Here is an 18,056-nt window from a genome sequence, read left to right on the forward strand (position 1 = left end):
TGAAAAAGTACAAACAAATAGCAGTGGAAAAGTAAACAAATACCACAGAAAATCATGGTCACTTAGCACAAAAGGCCAAGCAGGAGGCAGTTTGGGGTACAGATCATCAGATCAAGTCATGTGATCTCTTTTACACTAAACAGCCAGCCCCCACCCTCCCAAAGTAGAAAAGAACGTAAATAGTCTCAATGAGAAAGACCAGCAAAAATTGCATCAGCGCTTATTTTCCAGCTTCTACAACATAAACGGAGTAAGACACTAGTTCTTCTCGGATATAAATACAAACTAACATTAACATCCATGTCCTTGGCATGTATCGATGTTCAGCATTACTCCCATGAATAATTCTCAGACAAGCAGATCATAATGGTTCTTACCACTGTACAGTAGCCTCACAACTTTCCTTGGTTTGCCATTTCTTGAGCCCCTGCGAAACTCTCTTCCATATTCTGCAATGGGAATAAAGCAAGAGCCCCATCCACCCCCATGCTGCAATTCAACCAGACACGGTCAAATATGTACCATTATTAGATGAATAGCACCATCTTGCACCTAATCAAATTGATGAGAAATTAAAAGAAACTCAAAATACTTCTAGAATCCATGATTCTATCACCTATTTCATGCTCATAATCAATGTCAGTAGTTTAGTGTAATGAGCAATGCAAAATATACTAAATACAAGGATGGCCACACATGGTCTGGCATTAATTTGGCGTGCTACACCTAGCTCCCTCAAGTGAAATCATTATTGTCCCAACAACGGATTTCACCATCCCTTCTTAATAAGAATGTCAATGGGACAGAGCAAGAGAGGAACAAGTACTTCAGGTGGGGAAAGGGGTGTCCTTTTCTTTTTATACATATAATTTAGAAAATTATAAAAAAAATATATTTTTATATATTACTTCAAATACCTTATGCATATATACTAAATTTGGAACACTACTATGCTACGTTTGGATAAAATAATTTCAAAATAAAATTTTGGATATGGTTTTGGTTTAAATTGCTTGAACAAAAATAAACTGATGCTTCAATTAATTAGAATTATAGATAAAAATAAATTCGTAAATATGGTTAATAACTTATTTGAGTTGGATTTGAAATGATACTTTGTTTATAGATAATTCAAGTCCACACTCAGATAAAATTTTTATTCGCATTCATGAACCTAATCTATAGTCATGAATCTAATTAATTTAAGAAATAAAATGTATTGTTCCAATCAAATCTGAATTTAAAATTCCTTCAATCGACACAAACTTGAGGCAAAATTGACGCAGCCCCTTTTAGAAGGGTGGGCAAAATTGCTATCTCATGCTTTAGTCCTAGAGAATTATTAGACTTGTAACATGCACGAAGTAATCCTGTGTATAACCCCAATTTGATGATCCATAAACAAAGTAAAAATAATAAATCTCCTAGGAATTTAGTTAACTTGAAGCGCCACTTTTTGAAGTACTGGAAAAAGATGTGAAGAGAGAGAGAAAGAGAGAGAGAGAGAGAGAGAGTACACACCTAAATTACACAAGTTTCAGTGATCGGAAATTAATACCCAGAAACTATAAGTGAACAAGCATACCTCATGCTCTGGTATATAGACAATAACTGGCTGATTGCATAATTTAGATAACACCTGTTTCAGTATGGTCACTGGTCAGCATATATAATGTTTCAACCAGAATTGCAAATAGGTTTCTGGATAATTGGATGGAAACAACACAAACACTCTCTCACACCCTCATAAAGAGAACAATAACATCTACCCATGAATTGTTTCATAATGCATTTGACACATTTGCATTTCCTGTCTAAAGGCACTAATTGAAGCTCCAATGTTAATTTTCCTCTGACCACTCGATGGAAATATTTTGATTCAAATCATAATTGTGAAAACTTCGGTTTTTTCTTAGCCTAATGATCTCAAATGTCCTAATTTTGCATCCATTTTTCAATTTTATAAATTTGGTCCATGAATCTTTGAATTGGTAACAATTGCATCCACCAAACAATAGACATGTATAATTAATGACGGTGTTGACATGCACGCACAGATGGAAGGCAAGGCTGAATGAGAAAAGTTTCCCTTAAAACAACCAAAAGATTGTTGTTTCAATGATTTTTTCACAGGAGAGATTGTTGAAACTACAAAAGTTAATTCATTTTTAAGTCACCAGGTGGAGCTCAATGGTAAGTGATATTACACAAAATAGGATGATCACTGGAATATCAACACATGTCACATTCCATTGGCTTACATGGGCACTTGAAGGTCTAATTTGAGATACCTCTTTCCAAAGACCGTCCGATTTGAGAGACTTCCTTCTAAAGACAAACCTAATCAATCCCAACTGAGTGAAATACTCAAGAAGTGACTCTAATCCCTAGAGTGCTGAGGGGAAATCAAACCCTACTCTCATTTGGATAGAGGTCTGGGAAATATTTCTGCCTTTAGAATGACTTAAAACCTTAAGAGATTTTAACAAGAAACTTCCTACAATAAGTTATCCAATCACTGAATATCATCATTACACTTCTCACATTTGCCACCTCAAATGCTACAAATATAGCCCCCAACTTAGACAAGTCTCAAGATAGCTAGAGTAGTAGTCTAATTGCTAGGTTCTTGGCCATATTTACCCTCAACAAGGAAGCTCTATCTGTCCCAAGTGCCATTATGTATCAATGACTTTGTACATATGCCTATTTATATACAAGATTCTTAATTTTACAAGAAAACCTAATTTAATAGAAACTAATACAAGTAGAAGAAAAGATATATATAAGGAGAAAGAAATAATAATCCTTTTAATGTAGGGATTGAGATTCCAACACTCCCCCTCAAGTTGGTTCATGTATATTACACATGCCTAACTTGTAAACTAGAGAATGAAACATTTTGCAGCTGAGTCCCATAGTAAACACATCGGCTAACTGATCTTTAGAAGTCACATGAGAGACACTCAATGATCTATCTACAATTTTCTCCTTTATGAAGTATCGGTCAATTTATATATGCTTAGTTCAATCATGTTGTATTGGATTGTGGACAATACTAATAACAGCTTTGTTATTACAAAACAAGTATAAACTATTTGTTTATGATAGTTTTAGTTCTTCCATTAACTTTCGTAACCACAACAATTCACAGACACCTTGAGCCATGACTCTATATTCAGCTTCTGCACTGGATCTAGCAATCACACTTTGTTTCTTACTTCTCCAAGTGACAAGGTTACCACCAACAAAAGTATAATAACCCGTTGTTGACCTTCTATCATCAAGAGATCCAGCCCAATCTGCATCTGTAAAGACCTTCATTTGAAGATGTCCGTGCTTTGAGAAAAGAAGTCCTCTCCGAACGACAGATTTCAAATATCTTAGAACGCGAAAAACAGCTTCTAAATGAGATTCACGAGAATCATGCATATATTGACTCACCAGACTTACTGCAAAGGCTATATATAGTCTAATGTGTGAAAGATAGATCAATCTGCCAACTAGTCTCTGATATCTCCATAATCCACCGACTCCCCAACTTCAGCTTGCAATCTATGATTTGCCTTAATGGGAAAAACTCTGCTAGTTTACAGCCCAACACACCTGTTTCTTCCAAAAGATCTAATATGTAAAATGAAGATCCCTTTATGTAATTCGGCAACATCTATTCCAAGAAAGTACCTCAATTTTACAAAGTCCTTAATCTCAATCTCCTGTACTAGATGTTGCTTCAGATTTGCAATTTCTTCCTCATCATATCCTGTCACTACTATATCATCCACATAAACAATTAGTAATATGATCTTACCTCTACAATGTTTTATAAATAAAGTATAATCAGCATTACTCTGACCGAAGCTAAAGGAGATCACAGCCTTGTTGAATCTATCAAACTATGCCCTAGGAGACTGCTTTAGGCCATACAAAGCCTTTTTCAATCTGCAAACCTTTTCCTTGGTTTTTTCATCATCAAATCCTAGAGATATTTCCATAAACACTTCTTTCTCTAAGTCTTTATGCAAAAAAGTATTCTTCACATCAAACTGTTGTAAATTCCAATCAAGATTTGCTACACGTGACAATAAAATTCTGATAGTGTTCATATTTGCAACAGGGGTAAAAGTCTCCGGATAATCTATCCTATATATCTGTGTGAATCCTTTGCTATCAATCTAGCTTTGTATCTCTCAGTTGAGCCATCTGCTTTGTACTTCACAGTGAACACTTACTTGCATCTAACTGATTTTTTCCATCAAAGAGATTAACAAGATCCCATGTCTCATTCTTTGCCAAAACCTTCATCTCCCAATCATAGCAGTCTTCCATTTTGGAACAAGACATGCTTTCTTCCAATCCTGTGGTATAGAAACAGAAGAAACAAACAAGACAAAAGCTCTACAGGAATGAGACAAAGAGTCATAGGAAATAAAAATAGAAACAGGATGCTTAGTACAAGTCCTGACTCCTTTTCTGAGAGCAATAGGAATATTAAAATCATTAATAGTAGAATTCAACTCAGACATAGAATTAGGATCATCAGAAAGTAAAGGAGACTCACCACATTCTTCAAACATTGATTCCAGGGATACTGGTTGATCAAGTGTATCAAGCTCAATGGTTGTATGTCTTATTCCGACGCATGTAAGTTCTCAAATCCAATTTCTTCAATCTCCCTGAGATTTGAGGAGGTGGTCGGTCCTGATTAGATGGCTCATTACTAAAGTATGACCCAAGCCTAATAGTCTCCCCCTGAGGTGGTTGGTCTTGGTTAGATGGCTCATTATCAAGATGTGACCCAAGTCTGATAAGCCGGTTAGGAAAAGACACCTCTTTCTTTTCCTCTTTATACTCCCTCGAAAGAGGTGATTTGACAGGGAAATAAGACACAGATTTTCTAAAAGTAACATCCATACTGACAAAATATTTTCTAGTTGGAGGATAAGAACATTTATAACCCTTTTGAGTACCAGAATAACCTACAGACACACAATTAAGAGCTCTAAGTTCTAACTTTCCAACACTTGTTTTGTGGACAAAACATATACATCCAAAAATTTTTGGAGGAACGGTATAAAAATTATGGCCTTGTAAAATCTCTAAAGAACTCTTAAAGTTCAATGTTCTTAAAGGCATTCTATTAATAAGATATATTATGGCAAGAACAACATCCCCCCAATAAGTTATAGGTAGATTCACAGTAAACACAAGAGATTAAGCCACCTCCAATAAATGTCTATTTTTTCTTTCAGACACCCCATTTTGTTCACTAGTCTTGACACAACTAGTTTGATGCACTATACCATTTGAATCCAAATAAGCACGAAAAACACCATTAACATATTTTGTGCTATTATCAGTTCTTAAGATTTTAACCATAGCATCAAACTGTGTGCAAATCATTTTGTGAAACTGTTAAAAGCAAGAAAACACTTCAATCCAAATAAATCCATGTCAGCCTAGTGCAACAGTTAATAAAAGTGATAAACCATCTATCTCCAGATAAAGAGGTAGGTCTCCATAGATCAGAATGAATAGTCATAAAAGGGATAAACTTCTCTTATCTGTTGAAGGATAAGATTGTCTTGTGTATTTAACAAATTCACAAGTATCACAAACTAGTAATTCTAAGTTGCAACTTTTAAACAAATTGGGAAAAAACATTTTTAAAGCAAGAAAAGATGGATGTCCTAATCTCCTATGCCACTGGATAATCTTCTCATTAGCACTTATAGCCTATCCTAACAAAGCCTGGTTTACTTCGAAATTTGAGGAACTACAACCATCATTTAGAAAATACAGGTCATCTCATAATTTACCACTGCCAATCATTTTCCCTGTTTTTAAATTCTGAAATATGCAATGAGTAAGAAAAAAATTTAATTTCACAATTAAGAGCTTGAGTAACGGAATTAGCAGATAAAAGACCAATAGAAAAGCTGGGAACATAAAGAACTGAAATGACATTTATATTGGGAGTGCATGTAACAGAACCTGTACCAGAAATTATTGTTAAGGAACTGTCCGCTATACGAACTTTTTCTTTTCCCGAGCATAGAGAATGGGTAGAGAATTTATTTGAAAAACCTATCATATATTTGTTTGCTCCAGAATCTATAACCTAACAAGATTTGTCAAAATTGACAAGAAAAGCATTACCTGGTTTGACAAAATTGGAAGAGTCAACTGTGAAAGACTGAGATTCAAGCCGAGACAACAAACAACTTAGGGATTGAATTTCTTTATTGAAAAAAATGTCAACATCATTTGTTCTTTCAGAGTAATCCACTGTTTCAGACATATTCGCTTGTAATCAGATTAAGAACAACAGCTGGATAGAAGCGCAACACACAAGGAATAGTTGAAAAAATCAGAGGTCCACGTGCTATGAATAGTGTTGATAAACCCGTGAACAAGTGCACGTAAACAATATCGATCAACAGTACTAAAACCTGCCCTAATGAATCGAAAGCTCCGATACCATAATGAAACTAATGTATTTGAGAAAAATTTATGTATTTTTTATATGTATCAATGACTTCGTACATACGCCTATTTATATACAAGATTCCTAATTTTACAAGAAAAACCTATTTAATGAAAACTAATACAAATGGGAAACAAGATATATATATATAAGGGGAAAGAAATAATAATCCCTTTAATGTAGGGATTGGGATTCCAACATTCCCAGACCTGCTGGCTTTGAACCACATTAGTAAGAAAACTTTCCTAGTCAACCTTTCTTCATCTCAGCTTGCCTCGCCAACATCTACCATGAATTAAGCACTCTTGTTCCCAAATGGATTTAATTGTTACCAAATCAAAATTTTATGGAACAAATTGATATAATTAGAAGTGCTGAAGAGAATTGAAAACGGAAGAAAAGTTTAGATATCAGAGATCATTAGGCATTTTTCTCATAAATTTTTCCATTCAGGATCATTATGCAACTTCTACATAGGAAAAATATTATTGAGGAACTTTTCATTTTCATTTTCATTTTCATTTTCATTTTCATTAGGCCCTTTGAAAATTCCTCATGTCTTGCTTTCCCTCTCTTAGTGGTTATTATTCTGTGAGTATGCTGTGAATGAATAGTATCAAGAATTACATGCCTGATAGCTTAAAAAAATTTCCTGCAGTGGCTGATGCAATCACAAATAAATGAACTTCAATAAAAGAGTAGGCATTAAAATAATAGGATCCAAGTAGAATGTGCATCATAAAGAGCACTAACCAATAGCTCTGATTCTCCTCCCCAAAAATCAGGACGCCCAATGCGTTGACAGTAACTGTGGGAAGACATTAACAAATAAGTTAAAAGATTTTCCATCATAAAAGTATGATCATGCGTTAGAACACCTAAATGGATAGACATCGTCATTGATACCGTTTCAAAGACTCATCTACCGTAATTGCAATCACTGCTTCTTCATACAGCTGCCTTTCCTTATCACTATCACACATAACCTCTTTCACAGCCATTCGTAGGTCATCTGCAATTTTTTCCGCAAGAGAATACAAATTTATGCTCACAGGCCACAAATTAAATTTAATCTCTTCCATAAAAAATAACCACAATACCACTTGAAAGCTTAAGTTCACTGATCAAGATTAATAGCATCAAATTCAAGAAATTTGAATCATACCCCCAATAAGTTTTTGCAACTTGCAGCTTAGCTTGCATGTAAAAAAGTTACAAATTTTCACAGGTTTACCCTTTCTGTTCAAACATTGTCAAAATCATAAAATGCAAGTGTACTGAGAGATCAATTCAGATGACTGCAAACAGCAAACATGTAGTCTGAGAATGTGAAAATTATTAAAGAAAATATAATAAAATTATAGGCACCTCTAAACTATAACAACTAACAAGAGTCAAAGGATCTCATTTTAAGGTGAAAAGGAACGGCCTGACCAAAAAAAATTGACATAAAAACAGAAAAGGTACAGAATGGCAGATGAAACTAGTGTCATCATAAAGGGTTCCGAAATCAAATTACATATATGCTTGAAATCCAAATAGAGGTTTAAAAACATCACTAGAAGAAGTATACCTGCGTCAACTCTCTCTTCACGTGGATTAAGAGAGATACCCTTATTGAAAGCCATTCCTTTGACCTGATTTCATCAATAAAAATTTACAGGCAACAATATCATATTGTTGAGGCACTCATCACTAAAAAGCAATACTTCTGCATAAGCTATTTACAGAATTTAAACAGAAAGATGATGCTATGAAGCTTTCAGAAGAGGTAGTAGTCCCACATAATTATGAGGTGATGATAATTTATCGCAATCAGGTTTTCAAAAGTCTAACTAATAATCAGATATATGCTATAAATAAAATTTTGGTCACGATTATATGCTTAAGACTGAACAAGCTGTGCTGACTGCTATGAGATAGGTTGTGCTAGTAGTTTTCCAGACTAGAGAAAAGGAAACTAAAGTTTTCTTTCATATATATTGCTTGTTAGTCTTCTTTTTACATTTGTGTTTGTTTGATTGCAGGCTTCAGCCCCAATAGATAATTTTCATTGTTCAGTTTCTTCGCTAATTTGGATATAATCCCAAGTCCAAGGCTCCAATCCATAATTCAACATTCTTGCAGATAAACAAAACAATAGCTTAATCTGCTTGTTGAAATATTCAAATCCCAACAGATAGCTTAATCTGCTTGTTGAAATATTCAAATCCCAACAGATAGTAGGATAAAACTAAAGCCAGCCGAATGCCATCCGAAGCAAAAAGGTCAGAGAAAAAAGCGACCAAATAATACCAGTGCACGAAATAGACACCGGCCATCCCCAGTAACTTTCTGAACTGAATAGTGCTCAACGTTTTTTGATGCCGGTGATCCCTTACCTCTAATCAAAACAAAACCATTAAGATGACTCATTGAAATGGAAAGTTATATTACCTTAATAATTAGAAAAAAAAAAAAAAAGAACCCAAGCCGCTTACAAAGGTCTTTCAATGCGTTCAAAAAATATGAGGGAAAAAAAAGGCAAAAACTCACAGCGACGGTCCAATTCTCGCAAAGAACCGATGGTGATTGTCTGAGAAGAGGGGCACGGGACATGAGTAAGTTTTCGAAGTCGAGATGGAAGGAACCGGCGAAGAGACAAGCTCGAATTGGGCGATTCCATGTTTGAGTTGCTCAAGGATACTCTCTGCATATCATTGCTCAGTATTAGTGAACTGCATAGACTTGTGGTATAAATGAGAAAGGACATGAGCGATAAGAGTACAAGACTACAGACTCTAATTATAATTACTGTTTCACGAGTACAACACATTAATGTTTCTGTTTGGTAGCAGAGAGTGAAGAAAATAATGGAGTAATCAAATCTTAAACCAGTAAATTCCCTCCTTGAATTAAGAAAGCGGAAAAGAAAACTACCGTTCCCAAGTTTCTCCGCCATGAAATGTACTGAAGTGCAAGTGAGAGTGAACAGCAGACGCTAGAAACCAAAATAATGTCACTGCCGATGAGGAATGCCGATGATGAAGGAGTCATTTTTTAGTTTTATAATTTCATATAACTTAAGGGACAACAATTCCGTTGTAGTCTAGTTGGTTAGGATACTCGGCTCTCACCCGAGAGACCCGGGTTCGATTCCCGGCAACGGAATCACTTTTTTTTTATTAAATAAAAGTTAATTCTAAAAGACATTTTTCCAATTCAATATTTTAACATCTATTAATAACTAAACAATTTTTTCTCAAACTTTTTTTATTTCATTTAAGTCATCACTTTTTCTCTATTGAACTTACGCCCATGGACATGAGTGCTTTCTTCCTCACTCGAAAGTGAGTTTCCCCTTCCCATTTTCAAGATGGGTTTTATATGGTTCACTTTTGCTCTTTTGGTTGCAGATCAGTGATGTTACTGACGAGTTATTCTGAAGATCGGTTAGTTTTGTCTTGGGTCACATGCACGTGTTGAAGATTTGCAAGGCAATGGTTATTTCCTCTGTGTTATTTCCTCTTTGTGAATACAACAGCAAAGTGTTTATATTGGAGTTGTTTATATAAATAATTGATTAAATGTAAAATATATTTTTTTATAATAATATTTATAAATTTTTATATATTTTATTATAAAAAATAATTAAATTTAATTATTTTATAAAATTATTAATTTTATGTAAATTATTAATTAAAATATATAAAATTAAATAAATTTAGATATTATTTAAATATTAATAATCAGACTTAGAATAAATTTAAGTAATTAATAATAAATTTTAATTAAATTTAAGATGGTTCATATTTTAAAAATATTAATTAAATTTAAATTTAAATAAGTAATTTTTTAAATTTAAATTTAAATAAGTAATTTTTATTCAACCTAGATATAAAATAAAAGTGATTTTTTGTTTCATTCTTTGAAATAAAAAGCAAGAGAAGTTTCTTCATGTGAAACATAAGTCCCTAAAAAGCATGTAAATTGTGATTAATAAATAAGTGAGCCAATGTCAAAATAGATGTGGATGCTAATTAATTGAAATAATTAAATGTTAATTATGTATATTTATTTATTATTCATTTGACCATATATATTGCATGTGATAATTAAGGCTTTTTAAAATGTAAACATCTATACCATTTTCAAATAAAATAATAAAAATTTAAAAGTTGTTCATTATCAACATATAATTATGGGCTTGATCTAATCATATGAATAAAAAAAAATAAACATTTAATTTGTAAAAATTTCAAAAAAATAAACTTAAATTATTTTAATAAAATATTCATATTTTAAGTGTAATTTATAATTTAATTTCTGAATTATAATAAAATTATATTTTAATATATTTATTTTTATGTTAATAAAAAAAATTTTCTATTAAAATTTATATTTAATGAATCAAAGTTATAATAGTTTAATCATCATAAATTTGTTAATAACAGTTTGGTTACTGTTTTAATTTACAATTAACTAAAGGTAAATGTTTATAAATAATTACTTTATTAATAAAAATATATTTTATAAGTTAATTTTCAATTAAAAATAAGAACCGAAAGTATAGTTTTTATCATATTTTAAAAATTAAATTGTAAACTATTATATTTTTATTAGGTTAGAAAAAGTATCCATTGATAGAAGAAAAAAAGAAGAAACCTTTACGGCTGTCGGCGTGGAGTGGACCCGAGCCCTTGGAGCGGGGTCATCGAAGTGATTGAGCCGATGACACGTGCATCAGAGGCAATCCACGTGCTAACTAGTCAGGCAAGCGAAAAAAAAAAAGCGCATTGGTATTTATTTTAACGGCCAAACCGAAGAAGGGTGGCTCCTCACAGACACAAGTCCTTCTCCGCTCCGAGCATAAGAAGTATCGACGCATGCTAAGATAAAACCAAACACAACACTTCTCTGACGATCTCCCCGATGCTTCACCTCTCCCTCATTTTAACTTAAATAAGATTTCTCTCTCTCCCTCCTCAGTTTTTGCCTTCACTTTCCCTCTTTTAGATCATAGTGGCTTCTCTCTAGTTGCTGCCTCCTCCGCTGAGATCTCAATTTCTCTGTCAATTTCTGGTAATTTACTTCTAAATCCACTTCCTGCTTTTCCTTGTACTGGAAAATTTCTGTTTCTCTTTCTTGGCGTTTATCGGATTAAACATTAGTAATTGTTCTTAGTGACCAAATGGAGCATTATTTTTGGTGGATGTGAAAATAGTGCTTTTTTTACATCGTTGATAAGAAATTGCGGTGTACTTATTTTGCAGATTCAATTGCTCTTGAACCTTAATTTGGAAATTTGAAGATCTAATTTGCAGATTTTGTTGTGAAATTTGAAGCTAGTAATTATCGGATTAGGAGAATGGCTTCTGTATCGCATTCTCCAGCTGCATTCAGTGGAACTTCAGCTTCAGATCTTCTACGGAGCTCCGGTAACGGAGTTAGTGGCATCCCTTTGAGGACCCTGGGAAGAACAAGATTTAGCTCGAAAACGAGGGATTTTTCTGTGGTTGCCAAGATTAGGAAAGTGAAGAAGCAAGAATATCCTTGGCCTGAAAATCCTGATCCAAATGTGACTGGCGGAGTCCTCACTCATCTTTCTCCTTTCAAGCCTTTAAAAGAGAAGCCGAAACCTGTTACTTTGGATTTTGAGAAACCACTTGTTGATTTAGAGAAGAAGATCATTGATGTAAATCACTTGGAGCTTGGGTGAATTTGAATGTTGAGCTGTGAGAGTTTGTCTGTGGTTACTTAACTCTCTCTCTCTGTCTCCCTTTTTTTTTTTTTTCTAATACTGCAGGTGCGGAAGATGGCAGATGAAACTGGTTTGGACTTCACTGATCAGATCATTTCACTAGAAAATAAATATCAACAGGTTTGACAATTAGTGACATAAAATCAATTATAAAAAAAAAAATAGCGACATAAAATCAGTTGAAATAAAACATGAATAAATTTATTTGTGCCACATTTGTTGTGCTCTGATATGTTTTATGTGTACATTTTTGAATTAAGACTTCAAATTACAAGCTTATATTTTTTCTCTGAGTTCTGACCATAACATACTTTTATTTTGACATCAGTTATAGTTGAGGCTGAAAGAAGGTAAATATTATAGGTTGAGCGGTAGCATGCTAACCTTTTATTGCTTATAATATGAATTATTATTTAACATTAATAGAACTGTGCCTAGGCAGGAATTGGCACTCTTTTCTCATCAAGGGGTTTAAGGTATTTGCATCTATACGTGACTACTTTATGATTGGATGATCAAGTAGGTAAATTTTAAATTATAATGGGTCATGGGCAATTTTAAAGTGAAAATGTTAATTTTAGATTTTGATATTCATGGTGCTTATATAGTTCAAGAAAAAAAAAACTACTATTGAACAATACACTGTTAATGCTTCTTTTGCCTGAAAAATATGTATGTATGGTTATGAAATGGCGTTGAAAATATAGAACAATGAAAGTGGTACACATTATTATTGCATTTCTACAATAGATACTTGTAAGTGGAAGAAAGCACTATCCAAATCATGCTTATTGTTGTTCAATATCTAAATTTTTAGGCCCCAGCTCCATATTGATGAAAATTTCTCTAGTAGGTTTAGATAATTAGATTCAGATTTTGGAACTCATTAATGAGTATTGGTTGGTGGAGTATTTTCATGACCTCCGTTTTTTTTTCCTGCTTTAAATTACAGGCTCTAAAGGATTTGTATACGCATTTGACCCCTATACAACGTGTGAATATTGCACGACACCCTAACAGGCCCACTTTCCTTGACCATGTATTTAGCATTACTGACAAGGTATGCTTTGTATAAACTCTTCAACTTCTAGATTTTCAATATATGTGTATTTTCTTTGTTGAGATCTTTTACCTTTATCTTAGCAAATGTCTCTGTATCCTGATATATACAGTTTGTGGAGCTTCATGGAGATCGAGCAGGTTATGATGATCCAGCTATTGTTACTGGTGTAGGAACCATAGATGGTAGAAGATACATGTTCATTGGTCAACAGAAAGGTAGAAACACAAAAGAGAATATTATGCGCAATTTCGGGATGCCTACTCCCCATGGGTACGTTTAGTTAGTTGTACAGTTTTCCATCTACTTTGAAATGAGAGAATGATTTCTGTTCAAATCATTATGCTGTCTATCTGAACAGCAAAATGTTTAGCATCTGAGATGAACTGATAAATTTTAAATTTGAACAGCTACCGAAAGGCCCTACGCATGATGTATTATGCAGACCACCATGGGTTTCCTATAGTTACTTTTATTGATACACCTGGGGCATTTGCAGACCTTAAATCTGAAGAACTGGGCCAGGTAATGGACAATTGTAAATTTGTAATTTGAAGCTTCTATGTTTATTTGTTTTTTTTAATTGCTGACTTGATTGATCTCTTTGTGATGCATATTCACAGGGTGAAGCTATTGCCCATAATTTGAGGACAATGTTTGGTCTGAAGGTACCAATTGTTTCTATTGTTATTGGGGAAGGTGGCTCTGGTGGTGCTTTGGCCATTGGCTGTGCTAATAAATTGTTGATGCTTGAAAATGCAGTTTTCTATGTTGCCAGGTAATCTGAGTTTTACCTCACTCCATTTTCCCCCCTTAATGTGAATTCAAATATACCGTTGGATAGGATCTCAAGTCTTTAAAATAAAAAGAGAGAAAAAACCTGTGAGGTTTTATTTATGTATTTTTTTTGGTGGGTGGGTGTTTATTAATGTTGCCTATAGTGGTCTGCAATGCATGCAAAAGTGTTGGCTCTAAGTCTAAATACCAACTTTGGAACCATTGTCTTGTGCCATGTCATCATTTGTTCCTCATCTTCTTCCTTATATGGACACACATAGACGCACATGTTATTGTGTTAAATTTATGTGAAATTGTGATTAAATTTTATTTTTCTTATAACAATGTCTGCTGACCACCCACCCCCCCCCCCCCCCCCCCTCCCTCCCTCTTCCTCCTTTTCCCTTTCTTTCCCCCTTTTTTTTTTCTTTTCCATCTTATAGTCCTGAAGCATGTGCAGCAATTTTATGGAAGACTGCCAAAGCTTCACCAAAGGTTTATACAGCCTCCTCCTCCTCCTCTCTTTTGGGTTGTCAATTTGAGGAGTCTTACTTGACTATAGAATTCTGAACTTTGTTTTCCTATGCAGGCTGCTGAAAAGTTGAAGATTACCGCTCCTGAGTTGTGCAAGTTGCAAATTGCCGATGGTGTCATCCCTGTAAAGTTCTCCTCTGCTGTCATATCTTCAGCACTTTTCTTCCCTTTTTTTCTTCTTTGTTTTTATATTATATGCTTTTCAAATTTAGATCTTTTGGATGCCATGATTAAATGCATGTTCTCCAGACAATAACTGGAGGTAAATTGGGGTTTCTAGGCACATACTTGTGAGGATTAAACCCTAATTCAAAATCAGTTACTGACTTGCCTTTTCCCAACCTTCAGTGTAACATGATGAGGAGCTGCTGCTTCAATTTAGTTTACCTTTAGGAACTTCAATTTAGTTTTTTTGGCATCTGAAAGGATTTTTTTTTTTTTTCAATTTTAACAGGAGCCACTTGGTGGTGCACATGCAGATCCATCATGGACCTCACAACAGATAAAGAATGCAATTAATGAATCTATGGATGTGAGTGTCATGTATCCTGGTTCTTCTTTAACAATCATATTTGTTTATCATATCCTAATACCAATACTTCATAGATGTAGCCTGGCTCTGAGTATCAAGAGAAAATGCTCCATGTAGCCAACAAGTCCTGCTAGATTAAGATTAAAGCTTAGTTGAGTTGCATTGGGTTTTATCCTAATATTAGTCACTGGGTTTTTTTACAGGAGCTCACAAATATGGACACACAAGAGCTACTAAAACATCGTATGCTTAAGTTCCGAAAAATAGGTGGGTTTCAAGAGGGAATCCCAATCGATCCTAAAAGAAAAACCAACATGAAAAAGAAAGAAGAAATTGTTGCTGGAAAGACTCCAGTGCTAGAGTTGGAGGGTGAGGTTGAAAAGCTGAAACAGCAAATTTCAAAAGCCAGGGATTCATCTAGCAAGCCTACAGAGTTGGCTTTGAATGGGATGATTGAAAAGCTGAAAAGGGAGATTGATCTTGAATTTTCTGAAGCTGTTAAATCCATGGGCTACAAGGACAGGTTTGAAACCTTGCGGCAAGAGTTTTTAAAAGCAAATTTACAGGACCAACTAATGAACCCAATTTTAATGGATAAGATTGAAAAACTCAAGAATGAATTTACTCAGAACCTGTCAGCAGCGCCTAATTATTCAAGTCTTAATTATAAACTTGATATGTTGAAGGAGTTTTCTAAAGCCAAGAGCATCTCAGAAAAGAACAGCAAAGGTGTGAAATTGAAGGAGGAAATTAATAAGAAACTTAAAGAGGTCATGGATCGGCCTGATATTCGGGAGAAGATAGAAGCATTAAAGGCTGAACTTCAAATGTCAGGAGCTTCCAATGAAGGCGAATTAGATGGAGAGACAAAGGAGAGCATTGTGAAGATGAGGAAAGAGATAGAGCTGGAATTGACAAATTTTCTTGAGTCCATGGGTTTGGATGTTGAGATTGTCAGCTCAAAAGCGAAAGAAGTTAGTCAGCAGACACCTTTCCTAGACTTCAGAGCTAGAGTGGAAAGTTTGAAGGAACAAACTAACAAGAAAATTGAAGATCTAATCAACTCATCAGATCTTAAAAACATGATTGAGTTGCTGAAGCTGGAGGTAGCAAAGGCAGGAAAGAAACCTGATGTGGCAACAAAAAATAAAATTGAGGCTTTAGAACAACAAATAAAGCAAAGGCTCTCAGCAGCTATTAATTCGTCAGAGTTAAAGGAGAAGCATGAAGAGCTGAAGGTGGAGATTTCAGAGGCTGTAGAATTTGCTGCAGGCTTAGATGGAAGTCTGAAAAATGATGATTCAAAGGAGGGGAGCTCCGAACATGATGAGTCAAGAGTTGAAATTAATTTGGGTGCAAACCGCAGATTTGCTTAGAGTGAGTTTGTTTCTTATTATTTTTATTTATTCCCTGATGGATTAATTAGATACACATCTTTCTGTTGCAATTTTTGTTTAAAAGCATAGCCTTTTATATGATGAGGGTCATAATCTTAGCAGGATGAGGGTCGTATTCTCCTTCTCTTTCAAATTTCTTTCTTGAAGTGGCCTGAGTTCCATTGCAGCATCATTTTTTCTTGTTCTCAACTATATGATTGAAACATTAATAGTTGTGAGGAGCTCATTAGTGAATAACTGACTGATTGAATGGTATTTGTCTGCTATTATGCAGTATTTGTTTTGTAGGTATGTAACTAGTGCATATGGCACAGAAAAAGGTGCAGCCTTTGATTACAGCAGTTAGAACTGCATCAAGGTCTTCCATTCATATCATACTTCAACATTGTACCTCAATACTGCCTCTGAGAAGGCAAGAATGTACTGCCATTGCCTCTTGCGTGGGTGAACAAGGTTTTACTTCTATGGGAACATGAAAATCACACAGCATTACGTCTTTTTAAGTTAGCTGAAATATTTCCATTTTTAATTTAGCTTTATTAATTTGTCAGTTTCCATCTCACTTTTTAATTTACCTTGTTTAAGTTGTGGTAAAATGTGTTTCTGTTTTTATTTATAGACAGAACAATGTGTAAATTATGGGATTGTCATTGGAAACCAATAACATGCTATCAAGAATCGGGAATATAACATGCTCGTCTTGTGGCTGTGATCCTTGAAAGAACTTCTATTTTGGACTAATCCCATCATAACTTATTTTAGTTTTTGCTGTTATGGGGTATTATTGCCATGAGCCTTATTAGGATTTGGTGGTTCAGCAATGCTGGTTGCTCTTCGACTGCTACTCATAACAGAAATGGCAGTTTTGTGGTGCGTGGTGCTTATTTTAAGTTGGTGATTTAATTGCTATAATCCAATTAGCAATTTCCCAGAACTTTGACATGATCATGTGCGAACGGGTTTCCCCTGGTTTGTCATCACAAGGCCCCAGAAGAATCATCAAAATACAATATATCCTCCATAATTTTTGGAGGGGATGGCACCAAACAATTTGGGAAAAAAAGAGGAATAGTAGTTTTTGGCAAGCCAGTTCACTGCCTGATTGGCTTTTCTGCTGGCATGGCTAACACTCGCCATACTAAGCAGCTAAAAGCTGTCTATTTTCATTCACAATCACTTTCAAATCTCAAGAGTTGTCATCTTGAGACTATTGCAGCTGTTACTGGTGCAGGATGTATGATCAGTTTCTGTGATAACAGAGTTTATGTGTCCCCAAGAATGAGAGGGAATGCAGGCTTGTTGAACAACTATCTTCCCCAACGTATGATGATTTTGCACATGAACGTAAAGGGTTCCTCGTAACGTCAATCCCGAGCTAATATTGCTCCATATTGCGGGGTTGTTCTCTGAAGTCCAGGAAACATGTCCCTTCAGAGCACCTGCTTTCTCCGAGGAGCTATCGTTTAAATTTGATTTTGATTTTTTCATTATCAGTAGCAAGACAGGAGCAGGGAATGTCTATAAATAGA

At 34.5% G+C, this 18,056-nt stretch overlaps 2 protein-coding genes and 1 non-coding gene across 9 annotated transcripts; 2 read left to right on the forward strand and 1 right to left on the reverse strand.

The window, feature by feature from the left end:
- Positions 1-40: 40 nt before the first annotated feature.
- On the reverse strand, positions 41-9,506 carry LOC110643787 (OVARIAN TUMOR DOMAIN-containing deubiquitinating enzyme 3). 4 transcript variants are annotated; one of them, XM_021796270.2, is made up of 8 exons: positions 9,407-9,506; positions 9,023-9,176; positions 8,783-8,870; positions 8,061-8,124; positions 7,394-7,499; positions 7,241-7,295; positions 1,586-1,639; positions 41-489 (listed from the first exon to the last, which is right to left on the reverse strand). In XM_021796270.2, the coding sequence occupies exons 1-8, from the start codon at positions 9,426-9,428 to the stop codon at positions 349-351; spliced, it is 684 nt and encodes a 227-aa protein (XP_021651962.2). In that variant the 5' UTR covers positions 9,429-9,506; the 3' UTR covers positions 41-348. The 4 variants fall into 4 exon arrangements, with proteins under 4 accessions (XP_021651962.2, XP_058000116.1, XP_058000114.1 ...); XM_058144133.1 differs by having other exon boundaries at positions 41-552; XM_058144132.1 differs by having other exon boundaries at positions 353-489; positions 1,522-1,639.
- Positions 9,507-9,564: 58 nt separating this feature from the next.
- On the forward strand, positions 9,565-9,637 carry TRNAE-CUC (transfer RNA glutamic acid (anticodon CUC)). The gene has a single exon. It is a non-coding gene; the product is annotated as a tRNA-Glu (tRNA).
- Positions 9,638-11,277: 1,640 nt separating this feature from the next.
- LOC110643789 (acetyl-coenzyme A carboxylase carboxyl transferase subunit alpha, chloroplastic) lies at positions 11,278-17,217 on the forward strand. 4 transcript variants are annotated; one of them, XM_021796280.2, is made up of 12 exons: positions 11,278-11,548; positions 11,740-12,161; positions 12,273-12,347; positions 13,180-13,287; positions 13,400-13,560; positions 13,698-13,812; positions 13,911-14,065; positions 14,508-14,559; positions 14,654-14,722; positions 15,053-15,130; positions 15,334-16,507; positions 16,802-17,217. In XM_021796280.2, exons 2-11 carry the CDS (start codon positions 11,835-11,837, stop codon positions 16,504-16,506), a joined length of 2,313 nt encoding a protein of 770 aa, XP_021651972.2. In that variant the 5' UTR covers positions 11,278-11,548; positions 11,740-11,834; the 3' UTR covers position 16,507; positions 16,802-17,217. The 4 variants fall into 4 exon arrangements, with proteins under 4 accessions (XP_021651972.2, XP_021651975.2, XP_021651974.2 ...); XM_021796283.2 differs by having other exon boundaries at positions 11,290-11,548; positions 11,791-12,161; XM_021796282.2 differs by having other exon boundaries at positions 11,290-11,548; positions 11,812-12,161.
- The last annotated feature ends 839 nt before the right edge of the window (positions 17,218-18,056 follow it).

Source organism: Hevea brasiliensis, chromosome 3, assembly GCF_030052815.1.
Source record: "Hevea brasiliensis isolate MT/VB/25A 57/8 chromosome 3, ASM3005281v1, whole genome shotgun sequence".
Taxonomy (NCBI): Eukaryota; Viridiplantae; Streptophyta; class Magnoliopsida; order Malpighiales; family Euphorbiaceae; genus Hevea; species Hevea brasiliensis.